The sequence below is a fragment of the Euprymna scolopes genome, chromosome 7, assembly GCF_053919585.1.
Source record: "Euprymna scolopes isolate OS-2025 chromosome 7, ASM5391958v1, whole genome shotgun sequence".
NCBI lineage: Eukaryota > Metazoa > Mollusca > Cephalopoda > Sepiida > Sepiolidae > Euprymna > Euprymna scolopes.
In genome coordinates, this window is record NC_136488.1 from 153458509 (window position 1) to 153478737 (window position 20229).

The window sequence follows — 20229 nt, forward strand, 5'->3', positions numbered from 1 at the left end:
CTCCTCTCCATATTAAGAATGTGTTTCTAAACAATAACGTTATTTTAGCACAGACCGCATTCGCCATAAGTATCAGTTTTTTTTCTTTTTTGTTGAAATGTACCGTTTTTATAGCTAACTTGAATTTTCAAATATATTTTAAAAACAAATACTGAACCAAAAAAAATAGTCTACTAAATGCTAACTATATATTTTATTGAAAAATAAACAAACTAAATTCATTATGTAGCAGATATGGAAATAACTTATTTCCATATTATTTCAAATAATCTAATTCTCAGTGTTTTCGATTTTTTTTAAAAATTTAACTCCTAAGGCAAGGGAAATAACTCGAGAGGATTATAAATGCATTAGTTGTAACTATGGCAATCGAAGTTGCAACCAATGTCGGAAAAGAAAAGATGCAATTGGATAACTCTTTCGCGCAAAATAATCTATAAAGTTGAACTATAGAACAAAAAAAAAAAGTCCCAACTCATTTATTAAACAATATTTGGTTTTAGAGTAGTTGCCACCGAAAGGTTTGTGTGAATAAGTGAGGGGAATAATTTAGATTAAAGGCTTGTTAGAAGTTTTTATTAGGAACTTGGGAATTCTTATTTTGAACCCAAGAATCTATACAGAATTTCAAACTGAGCCCGTTATTTATAAACTAGGGTAGATTGTTCACATTCCATCAGACATGACCAGGTAGTAACAGATGAGGCATTTGTTAATTCTAAACAACAGTTGAGAATTCAATCTTCACTACAGGCAATAATAAGTAAAAATAACAAAGATTAACACTTCTACTCCCTCATGAATAACGAATTGAGAAAAGGAGGAAGTTTCATGGGAATATTAAATTCAAAAGCGGTTCCCAGTCGCATGTATATTCTTATCAGGGGAGATGATGCTAAGTTTTTGTAGCTCTTGTAGGGAGGTATCAAAGTCTTCCTACATATAGCGCCTGGTATTCCCAAATGATCACCCAACGACAAAGACTATCTGATCATCCTATGGATGATGCAGGTCTCGCACTGGGAGTTTAAAGTGAAAATGGTTTATGTAGAGCCAGCCTTACTCTCGTTTCAACCAGCCTGATCCAGCAGCAGGACAGAGTTGAGATAGCTGGAGGCCAAGTGGGATGGAGGAGCTGCAGAAAGTGTCAATGTCCTACATACAGCGCCTGGTATTCTCAAATGATCACCCATCTGGTACTAATTAGACTTAACCTTGCTTACATCAACCGAAATATTGTGGAGATGAGAATAGTAATCAAAATAATAGATATTCTTTAATTGTATTCAGTATTTTAAAGTTTATGTCAAATTTTGTGCAATTACATCTATATTATATTTATTTTAGTCACTGTCTGTTCCACTTTTTCTTGGAAACTACTGTGCCAATCTGACTTAAATTCTGTATGGACTTTGTTATAATAAAGATACAGCAAACTAATAGTACACAGTCAATGCACAGTTAGGGAATTATAGTGGCTAGTATTTAGTGCAAAAATGAGCACAAATTTAACCATATTCAACCATCAATTGTGCATAAACTACTTATTCTAAATCAACAGGCTAAAAAGTCTACCATATCCAACAGTTTGGGAGGATATAATTATCATCATAAGTAGTAGTATTAATAGTATATACATTATGATCCCCCCCCCCACACACACACACACTCAAATCTGAGGTTTGTTTTTAGGACAAGCAACAATAGCATACATGTTGAAACTAATATCATTTATAGCTCATTTCATAAAAATGCAAATTTTTTTTAAATGCAACATAGCATCTATTTTTTAACAAAAGAAACGCTGTATAAGATAGAATTTATAAGAAAAAGGCATGGACATAGTTGGCCTGGAAGCTGTCTCAAAAGATAATAGATACTCTCTGTAAAGGTAGCTGCACATGAAATTGTGAGGCAATAGTTGCAAAATCTAACCATAAATTATCCTTATGCGAATTCAAATTGTGTCTAATCCTTTCATAATATTCATCTTTCAACTGACAACCCACTAATTTCATTAATCCTGCAGTCTAATTTCGTTTGATATGGCAACGGCCACCACCACCACCCCAGCCCCTCGACCGCCCCCTATCCAATGTAAACAGAATTTTTGTGAAATATTAAACGGTATTTTACTCAGTAAACGTCGGCACCTTACTTACGGAAAAACGGTTAATTAAACTTCAGAAGCAAGAGTTAAACTACACGAGTTCTACATCCCACCCCCATAAAAAAGAACAAAAATCATAAATGTTTTTGTAAACCGCTCGTGAAAACTTAATTTTTTAGATCAATTAAAAAGCATTAAAAACTACATAACACACACAAAGAAATGAACCGCTTTCTTTTAGTTTTCTTTTTTGATGAAAAATATTTCTTGTCATTTAAAATGTCGGTACTTGTACGGTTTAATCAAGACATTAAAAAATGAAAATATCGAAAAAAAATGTTTATATTGCACGTATTCGTATTCGAAAAAAAATTTAACTTAATTTTATGGAGTAGATTTTTTTTTTTTTTTACAGCGGAAAAAACATGCTTTTATGAGAGCACGTTGAAATCAGCCATTATGGATTTTTTTTTTTTTTTACATAGGCATCAAGGCTAAGAGGTCACTCGAGGATAAGGGTTTAATCCTTTATCCTTTTACGCGGGAAAAAAACTTTCTGACCACGTTTGGCCAGATACTGGCGAGCTCGGATATAAATTTAAACCATAACGTAAAGATCTGATGTTTAAATGTTTCATTGCATTTTAAACTTACTTTAAAATGTTTACAGACAACACCCACAAGATTGTAAGTATTTTGGTTATTTCATTTTTACTGTGAATATCTAAATTAACAATTAGTAATTTAAAACACGCACGTGTTTTTTTTTTTTTATTTTAACATACGCAGGTTTCGTTTGTTGGTTTTGGTCATTTTTTTTTTTAAATATATTATTCGTTCGTCCGATCATTTTGTTTTAATGTGAATACCTTGAAAAGGCCGTTTTGATTTGTTTACAATTTTAAAACGAATCAAAAAAATAAAAGAACTTTTAATTACATGACATATTTTTGGCCTTCGTAATTTTCGTGTTTACAAAATGTAGTTTATTGCATTCTGCGAACGCCAGAATCACTCGGCTTTGGACTAATTAATTTATGTTTTGTATAAACAAGGTGGTTTCTTTTAGATTTAATTCAATATCTTAGAACTTTACTAATTATCTTTGAAATAGACCCAGAAAACTAATATTTATCTTTTAAAGGATTTTTTACAATGAATTTATTTAACTTCAAAATTTAGCTGAATTGGGTAGCTCGCCGTGAACACATTTTCATAACTCCCCCCCCCCCCATATGTACAAATATTTTTTCCTTTTGGAAATTAAGTTTAGTCCTTAATCTTTCAAATACAATCAAAAAGTAGTCGACAACCTCCAAAAAAATTATGATAAAATCGGCTTTCAAAACTAGCTCGTCCATTTTTGCCCGTAACTAAATAATATACTTTCTAAAAAATGGGCAAGACTGTAGTTTAGGTGGAAAAATAATCTCGAACTCTTTATCGCATAAAAGAAACTAATTTCCCTAATCACCGGTACCATGTCAATAATATATAAACAATAATATAGGTATTTCAGAAGTTGTTTTTGAAAAGAACTTACGAAAAACTTCTATTTATATTGCGTTTAATTAAAATAAAAAAAGGTGTTACAATTATGAAAAGTTCTATTCATATTTAAATGTCTTATATGTTCCGTTTTTTTTTTTTGTTGTTTTTTTTTGTACACAATGAATACTTTTTTTTAATGAAGGTGCTAGTGCAGAGAGTGATCCGCGCTAATTTTAAATCGTATTTCCAAGTTTAATTAAAGTTTTATATTTTTTTTTTATTATTATTATTCAATTGTAAGGTTAAAGTATAGAATAGGCACAAAACACCCTCCCTTCCCCATGTTAAGAATGGCTTTTTAAATAATAACGTTATTATTTACGTCCGGATCACTCTCTGCACTAGTACCTTAATGATAAACAATACATAAATAGAAATAATTATCAGACTTTTTAAAGTTTAAGTTTAAACAATATTTTTTTTAATTAAAAATTGAATCACGTGATTTTTGTTACCGTACTAAAATAGGTGCTTAAGATATCGTGAAATGTTCTGTTTAAAATTAAAAAATGTTGTTTAAAATAAAGAAGTAAAAAATGAGAGAAAAAGATATTGTGAAAAAAAGATCGTGAAACGGTTTAAAATAAATAAGTAAAAAGTTGGTCTTCTTTAAGTTTTCAAAAAAACTTCTGAAATACCATATTATTGACATGGTAACGTACCGGTGATTAGGGAAATTAGTTCCTTTTATGTGATAAAGGGGTCGAGATTATTTTTCCACCTAAACTACAGTCTTGCCAAAAAATGTATATTTTGTTCGTTTATTTTATTTAATCAAGTGCTTACTTTCAATATTAAAATATATTTTATATTAATTACATTGTTTTATTTTAAAACTAACAATTCGAAATAGACATCTGGAAATCACTACGGGGAGATAACTCCAGTTAAAGCGCACCACACTACATCCCATCTTTAATATTAGCTTTTTTCCTAAAAATCGAACCTTTTGCTCTGTATCAATAGTTTTTTCGCTGTAAATAAGAAATTACTTGATGATATTAAGTGGAATTTTTTTCCGGAGGACTTCCTTCCATAACAGAAACGTACAATATAACCTGTTTTCGATATTTTCATTTTTTAATGTCTTAATTAAACTGTATAAGTACTAAGAAAAAAAAGAGGCAAAATTGCTCATTTATTTTTAATCTTTTTATAAATAGATATTTATTTTTAATAAAATATTGGCACTTGACGAGTGTGGACCTTGCACAAACATTGCTTTTATTTTTAATGTTTTTAGAAATGGATATTTAGTTCGTATTTAGAATTCAACCTAATAATTAAAAAAAATACTGAAAAATCTTTGATGTATTCGTCATGGACTGGAAAACGTCATATTCCCAAATTCATGTAAATTGATCAAGTAGTTTCATTTTGATAAAGAAAAATATTTTATAACGATTAATGTGAAATATTTTTTAAGTCTTTAAACTCTTCAACTTTATAAAATGTTACAATTTTTATCAACTTGAATTTTTTTTGTATATAATTTAACAATAATTATTTTTTATACCTACAGACACTATTGTTTAATGCTTATGCAATCATCAGCGTAGGTTGTGACAATTCCTGCCGGTCATGAGATACGAACCTCGCCACAAAGTTAGTTATTCCACAGACAGTAGCCATCCTTAAGTATTCTTGAAGGGGCTTACATATAATTATATATATATTTTTTTTTTTTTTTTTTACTATAATAATTAAATACCTACAGACACTAGTGTTTCAGCCTTTCGGGAATCTCCAGTGCAAGGTGTCACGATTAACACCAGTCGATAGATTCGAACTCGGCAACACGAGCCATCTGTGGCTCGATTAGCTACCATCAACCGCGAGAAATAACACTGAATTTAAACATTTTAAATATTTTTAATGTCAATCACAGTGAGCTAATTATTATACGATGATATATATTACAAGTGTTTGTCAAGTTAGTTTTAAATGAAACCCTCGGAAAAAAAAAAAGAATCTAACTCTTCGGTTGATATCATTTGTTAAATGTTAAAAGTTTATTTTATACTTTTACATGTTTAATGCTTATGTGACTTCGTTTTATTCTTGAAATGATGTCACAAACAAAAATTCTTACTATTAGAGTATAAGTGCTGACATATTTTAACAAAACCTATTTTTCTTTGCAGAAATTGTATTTTTCTGACCTAGTAGGCAAAATATTACCACAAGATTTCCGCAATATATGTACCACATTTGTTGCTGAGGAATACATTGAAAATGGTACTTCTCAACTTATGGCATCTAGAATGGTAAGCTATTTTGAGAATTTTATGAATTAAAAATGTCATTTTTTGTTTGTTTTTAAGAAATATATTGATAACATTTCTTTTATTTGAAAATTTTAATATATTTACCTCTTTTTATTATTCATTCCCATTAGGCTGCTACGGAGGTGAGCGCACTACTTATGAATTGTAAATTCAATATTGAAAGCTTGGAGAATGTTATAAACAGGATTCAAATATTACGCAATATAACTAGCCGAATGCACCCGGAAAAGAGTCTTCCGTTAGTTCCAATAATGCAGAAAGTGACACGTCAACTGACCGGTTTGTTATCCTTCATTATTAGTAGTTTTTTTTTTTGAGGGGGTAATTTTTGTCTATCTTGCTTTAAATATGTTTGTAAATAGCTAGAAATCAGTATTTTTTTTCTCTTATTGAAAGAAAAATATCATGTGACTTTACAATAACAAGATATTTAACAAAAAAATTAAAAACAAAATTTACTCTACATATTCTGGCACAAACTAGCTTCCATTAAAAATTTTTTTTTTTTTTTTTTCAACAAAAGTAAAAATATTGATTTCATTATTCAAAAATAAATGCTGTCATCCAATATAATTATTATGGAAGCCATATTTTATTGTTTACTCAATAATAGGTCTGTTTTCAGTTTTTTTTTTTTTTTTTTTTTTAATTATTATATACTTCTAATTTTATGTAATACCTATGAATTCTTATTAATTGCATAAGATGATTTTTTTTATAAAATTAAAACTAGGGTGAATTTTGAACAAGAATCAAAATATTTACTTATTAAGTTTTTAAGAATGTACTATTTTTTATCAAAACTTATTGTCTTCTATTGCAGGTATTGAATTGTATCTAAGATTAGAGTCTTATGTATTAACCGAAAAAGAGCTACGAGAAAACCATTTCCCCCGTCCTGATGGTACAGGAAATACAAAATTCTATCATTCTGAAAGAACAAACGAAGAGTATTTTTTGCCAGTAAATATCAAAACATTTTTCTATAAATTTTCTATGGTTTTCAGTGATTAGATATGAAAATAAACACCCCTTTCTCCTTTTTTTTCTCACAAGATGATGCAAGACGTTGTGTTCGCTGTTCCAACACATTTGAAAATATTTTTTGCTCATACCACTGGGCAAAATTGGCCACAAAACAATGTAAGTCTTTGTTTTTATACTTTTCTCTTTCAACATATAATACTAGCCGTGTTTACCCAACATCGTTCAGGTGTATATCTAAAGTATTTAAAGAAAATTCATTGAAAATATAATTGTTTACATTTATTACATTCAAATTAATTTTGAATGCATACTATTCATAATGAATTGTAGATAACAATTTTATCATGGTTAGAATAATTGATATTTATTTTTAATGGTGACCATTCTAATTTTTATACAATTTATGTTGGAAATTTATGTATCCTTAATTTTAATGCATAAAATCTTTGTTTTTTCCAGGTGGAAATAGTTTTGAGAAGCATTATAAATGTTGCAATGGAAAAGTTAACTCCAGTTGCTCCAGTAAGTAAACATTTTGATTCTTGTTCAAAATTTTGCCTATGTTAAAAAATATACAAAGGACTATATTTGTTTTACATAACCATGTCAGAAAGAGAATAGCATATCCCAAAAATCACTAATTGTGTAAGTAGATTTATTTTAAAACAAAAAATTATATTTTATGGCTAGCTAAGGAATAAATATCTCGCGATGCCATTTTAAAAACAGTCAAGAAAAAAACAAAATAACTTAACATAATTCAAACTTGCGAGATTTTTGTTGTAATGCCTACAAATTCCCATTAATCGGTTAATAAAATTTGATTTATAAAAACAATACTATTTGATGAATTTATGTGATTATTAGAATAAAATATTTTCTTTCTGTCACAGGTATGTAGAGGGAATTCTGGACAAATGCAATATTTTTATTTAATGCATATTGTATAGTTGTAAATAATTATTTTTTATTGATTTGTTGTTGTAATTTTATCATTGTTTTAATTTATAATTTTAATTGTGATTATTTACTAATTCCTTTTAGTTTTTTTTTTTTTATAAAGTATAAATTAACTTATTTGCTAAATTTCTATGCTTAATGGTAATTGCATTCCCACTTTATTTTCAGTATCATGTTCATCACAATAATAAATTTGACACATCAGGATACAAAAACACAGTTTTCTATCCAATGTCACATATGCATCTGCAGGTTTTTTCTCTGGATTGTGAGCTGGTAAGTTATTTTTTTAAATCTTGTCTCACCATAACACAATCTTTCCCCCAAAAATTTTGTACCTAGCTTTTATTCAATTAATTGCATTCAATAACATAAAACTGCATTGTAAATTGATAAACCAAACCTCAAACCTATTTGTGCTTTGTGATCATATTAAAAGGAGTATAGTCATCCCATTTGAAATAATTGCCTATCTCAAAAGTTCAGCAAGTTTTTTGTACCAGACTTGAAATTCATAACTTTTTCTTCTCCACTATTTAACAGATCTATACTACAGCTGGCATGGAAGTTGCTCAAGTAACGCTCATCAATCCGGAATGTGATGTTGTTTATGAAACGTTCGTCAAGCCAGATAATCAAATATTGGATTATAATACGCGGTAATTACCTTCAGCTAATTTGTTTTTGTTATTCTTTCATTTATAAATATCATGGACATGAAAAATATATGGACTCTTAATTTCAACGTATTTGAAATATCATTCATCGAAATAATTGAAAGATTTGCATATGAATATGACAGTGTATTTTACCACACAAAATATTTTAAGCACTAATATGGTTAAAAAGTGTATTAACCCTGCCCCCTCATGTTCATTAGATTAAAATGGGTTTTAGCTGATATTATGTAAATCTGACACTCCAATCAAAAGGTTATAATTTTTTGTAAATGTGTACATTTTTTTTCTTTTAGATTTAGTGGAATTCAAGAATCAGATCTAAAAAACGTAACTACATCGTTGAGAGATGTACAGGATCAACTTTTACGGTATATCTCCGCACATACGATCCTTGTTGGACATAGTTTAGAATGCGATTTGAGGTCCCTTAAGGTAAGCATTGAGAAATTATAGTCTAATTAAGAACCTTTTTTACATCCTCCTACAAAGTACACATTGTAAATTAAGCTTTCTTTTCCTTTTTAAAACAAGAATTTATTTTGAATGGATTAATTTAAAGCAGAGGAGGCATTCTTTCTATTCATGCATTGTTAAATATGTGATTCCTTGAATCTTTTAGCATTGATTTAATACTTTTTATTTTTCTTTAGATCGTCCACAGTAACGTGGTTGATACGTCAGTTCTGTACGCACGCTTGTCGGGAAACTCGTATAAGACAGGACTGAAAAAATTGGCACAAGATCATCTCCAAATGAAAATCCAGGATAATCGTAAGTATATTCAACACTGTATTTATTGCATTCAAAACTTTCAATATATGAAGATTTGTTAAGAATGTTAAAGCCATAAATGACTCTATTCAATAGTTTAAATGCTTGAAAAGTCTTTAAAACTTTCTAAGAGTCACAATGTAATCCCTTGTCTTGGTTTTGTTTTTCAGCCGATGGTCATGACAGTAAAGAAGATGCCATTGCAGCAATGAAATTAGTCCATCATCAACTGCAGCAGGAAGCCATAGAAAATTATTATACTCCATGTAAATTAAGAAGGAGACTTGAGGAAATTCTATCACTTATCAATTACTAAAGTATTAATAGATGCTCAATATAAATTGCATTGATTACAGGAATTTTTCTTACCTTTATGGTTTTTTTCTACTCAAATCAAATTTGTCAGTTTTACTCAACTGCAGAATAACATTTTTGATTTGGACAGTATCGGAATTATGGCAGCATCTTGAATTTTCAAGAATATAAATCCATTTCCCTTTTATTAGAAAACATTTTTGACTAACCTGAAATTCTTGAGAAAAGACCTTGTATCACAATGAAATATCTGCATCTGATGAATCGCTCGAGAAAACGAATAACATTCTTTACACTGTCATCTTCAATCAAGCCGAATGGTTTCACTTGCTCCACAAAAACTGTGCAATACAAAAAAAGTACTCATCCATTTTAAACAAGCCACTTTTACCAATCAATTTTCTTTTTGTTAAAAAGAATAAATAAAAATACAAGAAAAACTCGAACACGATCATTTTACAATTACCAAAACAATCACTCATCCACAACATCATTTAACCCCAAAAAACGAATTATATTCACTTTTTTCTAAATTGGAGACGTTTATACTAACTAAAAAAAAATCGATTAGACAACTTCTAGTTTTGTGTAATTTTTAACATGTGTTTTGTATTGTCTCTTTTCTGACTTTAAAACACAGTAACATTATATCCAACATTTTTTCCCTTATTTTCTCCCATTTTTTTTTTTTTTTTTACATCATTAGAATAATGTTTCATTCGTGTAGATTCCATACAATTTTTTTGATCTTTACACTCTTCCTCAAAAAATATTTTATATTATTTTAAAGAAGGCAGCTCAAAAATAACTTCCATTCAATTTAAAAAATCGTCAAACAGAAGCAACGCAAAAAATTAAAAAAAAGAAAAAAAAAAAATTGTAAAAATATTTTTGTAAATAAATTTTTTATACGTAAAATGTTTTTTTTTCTCTTTTGATCTTACTGTGCATGCATACATCCTCTTGCTTTCAATTAAAATACTTTTTTTTTTTAAAGACTATAAGAATGGTACTTGATGCTCAATTGCTAAACACTCAACATTCATGGTCTCTGTTGAGTCTTGAAAGACAATGGATACTTCCTGCAAAAATTTTTGCTCGTATAACTGCGAAGCTAGGGATGTAAAATTTCCATCTGCACCACTCCTGACTTGAAACTGCTAGATTCCAGTGGAAAGGAAAAATCCAAGTTCATTGAAAATAATATATAGTAGAGAGCACATACACCATCTGGTACTTCTTAAATGGTCATCCATTTTAGTACTGATCAGGTTCAACGTCGCTTAACAGGAACCAGTGTGTCAACGTAATTATGCTGTATATATGTGTAAATAATAAGCTCTTAAGAGAATTACTTATAAGTGTATATTAAATCAACCCCAAATAGGACTCAAATTACTATAATTCAAATACAGTAGGATTGACAAACTAATATTCACCCTAGCTCGATAACAAGAACACAGGTAAAATTGTTAGAAACAAAAATAATAGCCACGGTACCAAGGCTATAAATAGAACTTTATTGAAAAAGCTATGAGAAATGAACCCATTAAGAATGCAACTAGCACATGGGAGGAGCTGGGTCAATTGACCTGGGGACATCAAGTACAAGGAAACTCATAGGGAAGGCCAGAGGAGGTAGGGGGAAAATATTCAAGTTTTGATTGACTGAGGAATGTGGTGGTGGTGGAGGAGGAGGGTTATGGTTAAAGTATTCAAATATTGTATAAAATGAAAAAAATCTATACATTGGCCTGATGAGATTTGGAAGTCAAAATATGTTTGCATTCGTGCAAGTACTGAAAACAATGTTCTCTATTTTATATATAAAGTTCCATTTGTATATATGTTTATATATATAGGATTCACTCCTAAACTAATTAACCAATCATTATTAATGACGAAACACAGCTGTTAGGCAAGAGGGTAGGTAATGTGGGATATATTTAGTTTTATTTAGTTTATACAAAGGTGGCAAAGAAGAAGTGGATGCCTTTCATGAAAATTCGGATACCTTCGATGGGTAAAATAAATATTCTCTAAATTTTACCTTCTTAGGAATAGTTTAAAGGAATTTTAGGGGGCATAATATGAGCACAACCTCCAATTTGAAAATTCACATACTTAAGATTTGCATTAAATTGAATCCATAGTCATTAGATAGCAATTAAGCAAGATTCCCTGAATTTCAATTTCTTCTTAAAACTCATTAAACGTAAGCACTTCCTAAAATCAAAATTATGCAAGTTTCGCACCACTTTTATGTACCCTATTGAAGATTTTTTTTTTTTTTTTTTACACAGGCATCACCGCATTATGAAGGCCAATAAGCCACTCGAGGATAAGGGTGAAAGGGTGTACAGTAGAAATTGGACAATAAAGTAATCATTAGTACTGGAAATTCGGTAAATTTGTTAACTTACATAGAACGGCTCATCAAGAACTTGTTTACGTTAGACTTGAAGACAATCATATTGTAGTCAGCCAGAAAGAAGGAAAGCGGAAGACAATTCCACAGGCGTGCAGTTCTAAAAAAGAAGCTTTGTTCATGGAATCTACATTTGGGTTTAGGCACAGATAAAGAGTGGGGTTAATTATTGATAGTGTTTTCAGCTAGATGAGTGTTTCTTGTGAAAGTTGGTGAGAGTGGACCATAGACTGAAGCTCAGTCGAACACTTTCCATGAAAATAACGATACATCAGAGACAAACTTGCAACATCTCTTCTGTGAGATAGAGGTTGCAAGGAGGAGAAAAGGACATCTCCTACGAGGCTACGAAGTCTATTTTGAACTCTATCAAGGCAGGACAAGTCCTTTCTAGCAGCTCCTGCCCAGATGTGGCAACAGTATTCCATCCTTGCACGTACCTGGCTCTTATATAGATAGAGAATTGCATCAGCAGTGAGATATCTACTGGATCGATAGAAAGATCCCACCATTTTTCCAGCGGCCTTGGTAACAGATTTGATGTACATGTTCCATTTAAGATCAGGAGTAATTGTGAAACCCAGAAGCTTGTCAAAACTTGAGACCTCCTGAATATGAGAGCCATTCATTTCAATTGATGCCAGATGTGGATCAGAATGTTGATGATGTAAAGAGAGAAGCTTGGTTTTAGATGCATTAAAAGTAACCAGCCACTCCTTTCCCTATTGTACCACGTGCTTAAGATCAGAGGAGAGAGAATCAGATAGAACTTTGTCGTTTACTGTCTTAGATGTGCTACCATAAATGGTAGTGTCATCAGCATAAATGTCTACAAATGATATAAGGATGTGATTTGGAAGATCATTAATGTAGATCAGGAAAAGAGTTGGGCCCAGGATGGCCCCTGAGGGACTCCAGCATTAATACTGTTGTTACAGAGAGAGAGAGAGAGAGAGGAGAGTAAACGTGGAGGTAGACACGTTTACCAGAACCGAAGGTCAGCTGACCAGATTACGTATGTGTGACGTGGTCAGGTTTGCTAGATCTGTGAGATTTGATTTGGGCTTTGAAGAAGACGGACGGTTTTCTGTTGTCTCCCCCTCTAAACTGGGGAGGGGGGGAGACGAACGCTGACGCGTGTGAAGAAGAACCCACACAAGCCGATTTCACTTCCACCTCCTGCAGGACCTCTGGGGAAAGTGAAATAAAAACTATAAAACCCATTCATCGTCTTGTAGTGATAAATCTTCATCAAACAGGTATCAAGTCTCCCTCCAGGATGAGAAATTTCCAGATGGTCCAACATCAGAGAAGCAGAGGTAGGTTCTGAAAATACATGTCACACACACGATTCCCTTTATGATAATCAAACACACAACCATTTATATTAGAGACAATCATACGCACACGGAATCCTTTTTTATGTTATACACCAAACGTAAAAAGTGCCCCTCAATGATTTAAATGGTGCCCCTGCCCCTCAATGTTAACCAATATATAACAAATATTCAATTTGGTGCCGTAACTGACCAGACCACCTAGCAAGGGTGGGTTTAAAAGAAAAAAAAGAAAAAAAATGACTTCGGTTGCCACGGGGAAAAAAAAGGAAAAAAAAAAAAAAAGGACAAGAAAAACAATAAAATGTATGAAAAAAAAACGAAAAAGAAAAAACAGTAGAAAAAAAAATACAAATCAACACACACACACACACACACACACACAACGTAGGGTCCATTAAAACACTAGGCGAATTAGAAAAATAATTTAAAAAAAGAAAAAAAAAAGAAAAGCAATACACACATACAACCTGTTCACGAAGAAAGAAAAGGAAGACATACAGACACACAGAATGTAAAACTTTATATATAGAAAATAGTTAAAAAAAATGTTTATCGTATTAGGAATTAGCTCGTTATGAACGAAGAAAAATATCACTTAATGTCAAAATCAGAAGGGAAAAACAAAGAATGGCCTTATTCTGTAAATTTTTCAACAACAGCCAGTGAGAAAACCAGAAAAAAAAAAAAAAAAAAAAAAGAAATAGAACATATGACTGTAGTATGTGTGCGTCAGGAATGAGCCTTTACCAAAAGATAAACACGTCAATCACAAATATGTGTTATGAATATTTTTGTTGCATTTTTAAACTGTGAACCAAGTGTAACTTTTAAGGAAAAACAATATGTACTTTTGATGAAAAACAATGGATAGGTTCTGAAATGTGATTTTTTTTTCCTTTTTCACTAATTGTACGATTTTATTTCTTAGGAATTTTTTTTCTGACATGGACAATTTTAGTTCCATCGAGTGTTAGGATTGTCTGAGACTTTATAAGTGAGTCGTTTTATTTTATTTTAGAAACGACTAGGTATTTTAATTGTAAATGTCTAGGTATTGTTTGTAAACGACTTTGATTTTTCTAAAATTTTGAATTCTGTGGAATGGTAAAAGATGATGCACTATACAGTCGACCAAGTTGATGACGTGGTCAAATGGGTTTCCACGAATCTGTGTTTTGTTATTTGGAATTTTGTTGTTAGTGAGATGGGACTTTGTGATTGCTTATAGGATATTGCTGTATTTTTTAATTTATTATTTTTATGTAATTGATGTGTTGTCAAACGGTATTGGCAGAATTTTCTTGTTCTTTGACATGTATTTTTTTTTCGCAGAATGGGGAGGTGGAATCTTTGCTTGTGGGGTCTAATGAAAGAATGATTAATAAAAGAAAGAACGTGTTGTTAATTAATTAATTAATAATCATAATAGTAATAATAAAATAGGGAAAAAGAGAAAGAAATAAGATTTAAACAGTGTAATAAATAATTAAAAAAAAAAAAGTTTCGGAAGTGTCAAAGGTTCAGTCGGTATTAATTTCAATTTTCGAAAAGTAGAATAAATGTTCTATTCGACATGAGTGACGTTTTGACCACATAAGTAAGGTAGAAAAAAAAAGGATAAATATAGGGTTAAATAAACTATATGAAGAAATGAAAGAAAAAAGTGGGGCGTGAATGGAATTTAATTTCTGTGGCAAGCATGTTAGAATTTTGGAGAGGTGTTGAATTACATGGGTAGTTATTAATTTCATTATTCTCGAGAAATGATTCGAATTTTATTTTTATTAACGTGATTTCTATTGATTTCGAATAGAACCAACATGGAGCAAGTTTGAGTACTTCATGTGTGGAAATCCGATGTTTTCCGTGAAGCTATGTGTCTTCAAGGCAGGTTGCGCTTACAGACTTTGGAAAAAAAAAAAAAAAAGTTTTTTCTGACATAGCAGTAAACGGAATGTATTCTGTCCAGCGTGAGCGGATCTAGTTGTAATCAACTTCAGGGAGCAAATGAAATGCCCTCTGACATGGCGTAAGGGGCAGAGAGGGTGCAATGGCTGACGTGGCCATTATGTTACGAATCGCTCAAGAGAAGATGAATGAAATATGTATGCAAGTACTTAGGAAAATAGAAGGCTACCCACCATATGGAATGTTAAGAGGTTTTTTGTTTCCCACAAAATACTAGTAATAAGAGTAGGCTTATGATGAATAGGATAAGGCTTGGGATGGAAATTTTTTTTTGTGTGTGCTACCTATGGGAAGAAAAGCTGATCTGTAAAGCCGAGGACGATGATAGTCCGTTTTGAAGAGGCAGATGGACCTCGATTTTATTATTCGGTTGATTGCCGAGAATTTATCGATCACGCGTAGTGTCGACGGGAGTAAAGGATGCTCCTGAAATTCTGATTTAAATTATGAAGAGACCATGGGGTCACAGGGAGTTGTTGACCTTCGAGGGCGCAAGGATTAGCGCCACATGGTATTATTTGTTGATATTATTTTACTTAGTATATTGAATAAAGGTATGACAGTTTTCTTTGCAAGTGGGGTGAGCATATATATTCCATTCTTAGTAAATGTGGGAAGTAGAAAATGTATGCCTTCGCCATACATTTTGATAAAAAGGGGGGAAGGAATGTTACAGAGAGAGAGAGAGGAGAGTAAACGTGGAGGTAGACACGTTTACCAGAACCGAAGGTCAGCTAACCAGATTACGTATGTGTGACGTGGTCAGGTTTGCTAGATCTGTGAGATTTGATTTGGGCTTTGAAGAAGACGGATGGTTTTCAGTTGTCTGCCACTCTTAACTGGGGAGGGGGGAGACGAACGCTGACGTGTGTGAAGAAGAACCCACACAAGCCGATTTCACTTCCACCTCCTGCAGGACCTCTGGGGAAAGTGAAATAAAAACTATAAAACCCATTCATCGTCTTGGAGTGATAAATCTTCGTCAAACAGGTATCAAGTCTCCCTCCAGGATGAGAAATTTCCAAATGGTCCAACATCGAAGAAGCAGAGGTAGGTTCTGAAAATACATGTCACATACACGATTCCCTTTATGATAATCAAATACACAACCATTTATATTAGAGACAATCATACGCACACGGAATCCTTTTTTTATGTTATACCCCAAACGTAAAAAGTGCCCCTCAATGATAACCCTAGTGAGAACTCTCGATGATACGAATATATAACACTGTGAGCTTCTAATTTTTGCCCCTCAACTACTACTCTCATCAACCTATCAGAAAGAAATGATTTAATAATTGAGAAGACATTTCCAGCTATACCATAGCTAGAGATCTTGTGAAGTAAACCTACCTTTATGCCATACCCTATCAAAGGCCTTTGATATGTCAAGAGCGACTGCCCTAGAAAGGTTGCCTATGTCGAGAGGTTTGCTAATCCTATGAGATATAACTGTAAGCACATCTGCTGTAGATCTAGCAGAACGGAAACCATATTGAGTGTCACCAAGAAGGTTATTTTTATTGAGATGGTTGATTACTTCTGTATTTAACACAGATTCCATCACGCATAGGAGACTTATTGGCTTGTACTGAGAGGGGGATGAGCGATCACCTGAATTCTTAAATATAGGGCATACTGATAAGATTTTCCAGGGTGATGGGAGCTATTCTCCTTAAGACATCGTTTAAACAGTTTTGTAAGTATGGGTGCCAGTTCTGGTTGAAGTTTTCTGAGTACTATAATTGGAATACCGTCAGAGCCGGTTGCTTTACTGGAATCAAGGTTTTTGATTAACTTGGCAACATCACGTACAGATATATGTATATCATATAGCGTGTTTTCTGATACAGGAGGAAATATTAGGGGTTAGCGGCCTTGGTTGCAAAGGGTAGAATTGGCTCCTGTTTTTTTTTTTTTTAATAGACTTGTTCAATTTTTAAGTGAGTTTTCTAAACAAGTTAAACATAAACGTGTTTTGTAAATATGATTTACAGGAACTAAACACTAGTTTATAAAATCAAGTAGAGGAACCATTAATACCTTTGTTTAAAATAATTTATAATCTGAAAAGTTGGTGCTTATGAATTATTAAAATAAATTTGGAATTCAATAAAAATAGAAAATTAAAAGTTAATGTTCTGAATCTTAGACAAAAATCAAAAATTAACATTTAGCCGAAAACCTTTTTTTTTTTTAATGATTTTTTTTTCAATCTAAATTTTAACTTTTTCACTAAATTCACTCATGAAACATGGAATGTTTCCAGAATAATTTCTTTATTTTTGTTTTCTGGTGATAAACTATTATTTGAATTGTGCTTTGCATAATTAGCTAATCTTTTTACATTGTAGTTTTATGTACTTTTTATACGTTCAAATACTTTATACTTGCCATGAACTGTTCTCATAAGAATTCAAACAGTGTCCATTTATGATTTTCAATCCTTTCATAATATTCTTCATCTTACAACTGACAATCCACGAATTTTATCAACCATCCTTGAGTGTCTTTTTGGCCTTCATAAGTGATGACTCCTGAGTTAAAAATAAAATAGGTATGTATTTAAAATTACAAAACTATTAAAATTTCATCTATCTGTACTGTTGATATTGGTTTTAAAATAATAAATGAACTCGTCTCCTCATAAGGAAACAGTTAGGCAATGTGGGGAAAGTCTAGCTCTCCAAAAAGGGCATTCTGGATAAGAATCAAAATTCAGATCGTCTCAGTCTAAACATAGCATCAAAAATGTATGAGGTACTTACTTGGTATAGAAAAGTAATGCTGTACACCGAAAATTATGAAAAATAATCAAATAGAATTTTCATAAAAAATAAAAATAATTTAGTGCTTTTGACACAGACAGGAGACAATCACTGAGTCTTGACTTATTCACCGTGATGAAAATTATTTTTTTTCTAAATAAAATTTATATATTTAAATGTTTGGAGGTACAAAATTTGTATAAAGCTTTAAATAAAATATGTGGAAGATTCTCTAGAGCTCTTTCGGCTATCATCTCATTAGGAGGAAATCGATAGTGTAACAAAATAAGATTATCTCGAAAGTTGAAAGAGTTCTAATGGGCAACTATTGAATGTGTCAAAAGTACGGGGACAAAGTAAAATTAAACTTTATAGGCACAACGAGGGGAGAGAAAAAAAAAAAAAAAAAGGCGGGAGAAAAGATTCAAAGTTCCCCAAAGAGAAACAATGTGTTCGCCGTTTCTTTTTGCAGGCATAAAGAAGGTTTACGCACCGCGATAGAGACAGACTCCAAAATGTTTAAATGGTTTCTGGAGTCCGCTGTATGTAGCACCTTGAACCATTCGATTTTATATCTATCAGCACAGCACGGATTGTCAACCAAATGCTGGCCAATAGCAGAGTCCAAGGCTGCAGAAGGAGGGAGACTACCAGATCCCATCCTCCCATGTCTGATCTAAGATGGAACGTGCTGGTTTATACGAGTCAAAAGATGCAAGGATGTTCGCCCAACATAACCAGCATCGCCCTGGCATTTAAATTGATACACAATATTGCTATTTTGGATGTAAGGCAAACTATCCTTGTGAAAAGAAGGAAAAACAGGTCTCGTAGTATATACCAAAAGCAACAACACAGAATAGAAGCAGTGGTAAATACTTCTGCGAATCTGTTTGACCTTGATACATGTCAGCATACCCACCTGCAAAGACTAAACAAAAAAAAGTGGGGGGTGGGTGGCAGTGTCCTGATTTAAAATTGAGTTAGAAGCACAATGTTCCAAGCATTTTATAAACCAATTGTGCAGACCTAGAAAGATGGTGTACAACCATAAAAATATTTTGCCATCAATGTCCATCCATTAGAAGCTAAAAATATGTCTTGGGAAATAGACAAAAGTTTGCTATGGACAGAGGCAAATATACCACTATTTTTTTTTTCTGTACTAACGCTTTATATGCACTATCTATCCATGCAAGAAAATTATATCAAATGTGGCATACTGTCTTTTCAGCCTCTTGCAAATTTATTGTGTCTGGTGGTCATAACACAGGTTTAACTTTTCTAATAGTATATATCTGATTCATAAACAGAGAATTTTAATTTGAGAGTGCATGACTTTTTTAATAGTGATTGTAAGTCGGTGTCATTTTGTGATTAGTGTGTTTCACTTGATGTTATGGTCTGGTTTCCTCATGGAGTACTTTTTAACTCTACAGGAGAAAACCTTGAAATGTCATTCACATAGTCAAGGTCATCCTGTGACCACATTTTAGGACTACTTAACAAAATTGGGAAGTTTTTAATCAACTTTTGTCTTAAATATCGTTTTATATGAGTAAGTATCAACACCATTCATTTCTTGTATCTGCTTGACAGTCTTTTAAACTTTTCAGTCTCATTATTTCTTGGTTTCAATTATTTGGTTGTGAACAAATTTGACAAAAACCTTAAATGCTTTACCAGTCTTTTCAAGTTAGCTTGGTTTCCTCAAGTACCAGGAATTATTGTACTACTCATTAACTGCTACACAATCTTGTTTTTTGGGTTTTTTTCATTTCCATGCGATGTGTCCGTTTTCTTATTGTCATTTTAGAATTTATTGAACATTTTCCAAGCTTTTCTGTTTCTTTTCCAGATATTCTGCACATTATAGTTTTACTTTTTGCCAGTTCTAGCTTTTTTTCATATTTTGGTCTAGCTGGCATATATAGTCAATGAAATTAGAATGCAGAGCCCACCTTTTTTTTCGTTGGTGGCTCATTCTTTTTAGTAGCTAAGTACTGTTGATATCTAGAGCATTTCATGAGCATTTGAAATCAATAACTTACACACACACA

At 31.9% G+C, this 20229-nt stretch overlaps 3 protein-coding genes across 16 annotated transcripts in view; 2 read left to right on the top strand and 1 right to left on the bottom strand.

Moving 5' to 3' along the window:
- Positions 1-20229, top strand: part of LOC145280197 (putative exonuclease GOR) — a 210008-nt gene that overhangs the window by 143560 nt on the left and 46219 nt on the right. For 2 of the 3 annotated variants that reach the window (XR_013868570.1, XM_080131966.1), the window contains exon 7: positions 5806-6228. The gene's annotated coding sequence lies outside the window, so the exon portion shown is untranslated. Of the gene's footprint in view, positions 1-1856; positions 2798-5805; positions 6229-20229 lie in introns of those variants that run through there. The other variant, XM_080131967.1, reaches the window with a different exon arrangement.
- Positions 1-20229, bottom strand: part of LOC145280198 (uncharacterized) — a 178901-nt gene that overhangs the window by 22185 nt on the left and 136487 nt on the right. For 4 of the 11 annotated variants that reach the window (XM_080131974.1, XM_080131973.1, XM_080131969.1 and 1 more), the window contains one exon: positions 9872-10003. In XM_080131974.1, the coding sequence (XP_079988100.1) occupies positions 9872-10003 (132 nt within the window). Of the gene's footprint in view, positions 1-9716; positions 9813-9871; positions 10004-17795; positions 17939-20229 lie in introns of all 11 variants that reach the window. The other 7 variants (XM_080131970.1, XM_080131971.1, XM_080131972.1 and 4 more) reach the window with 3 other exon arrangements.
- On the top strand, positions 7402-9710 carry LOC145280204 (putative exonuclease GOR). 2 transcript variants are annotated; one of them, XM_080131983.1, is made up of 3 exons: positions 7402-7458; positions 8065-8172; positions 8440-9710. In XM_080131983.1, the coding sequence occupies exons 1-3, from the start codon at positions 7432-7434 to the stop codon at positions 8557-8559; spliced, it is 255 nt and encodes an 84-aa protein (XP_079988109.1). In that variant the 5' UTR covers positions 7402-7431; the 3' UTR covers positions 8560-9710. The 2 variants fall into 2 exon arrangements, with proteins under 2 accessions (XP_079988109.1, XP_079988108.1); XM_080131982.1 differs by lacking the exon at positions 7402-7458 and having other exon boundaries at positions 7696-8172.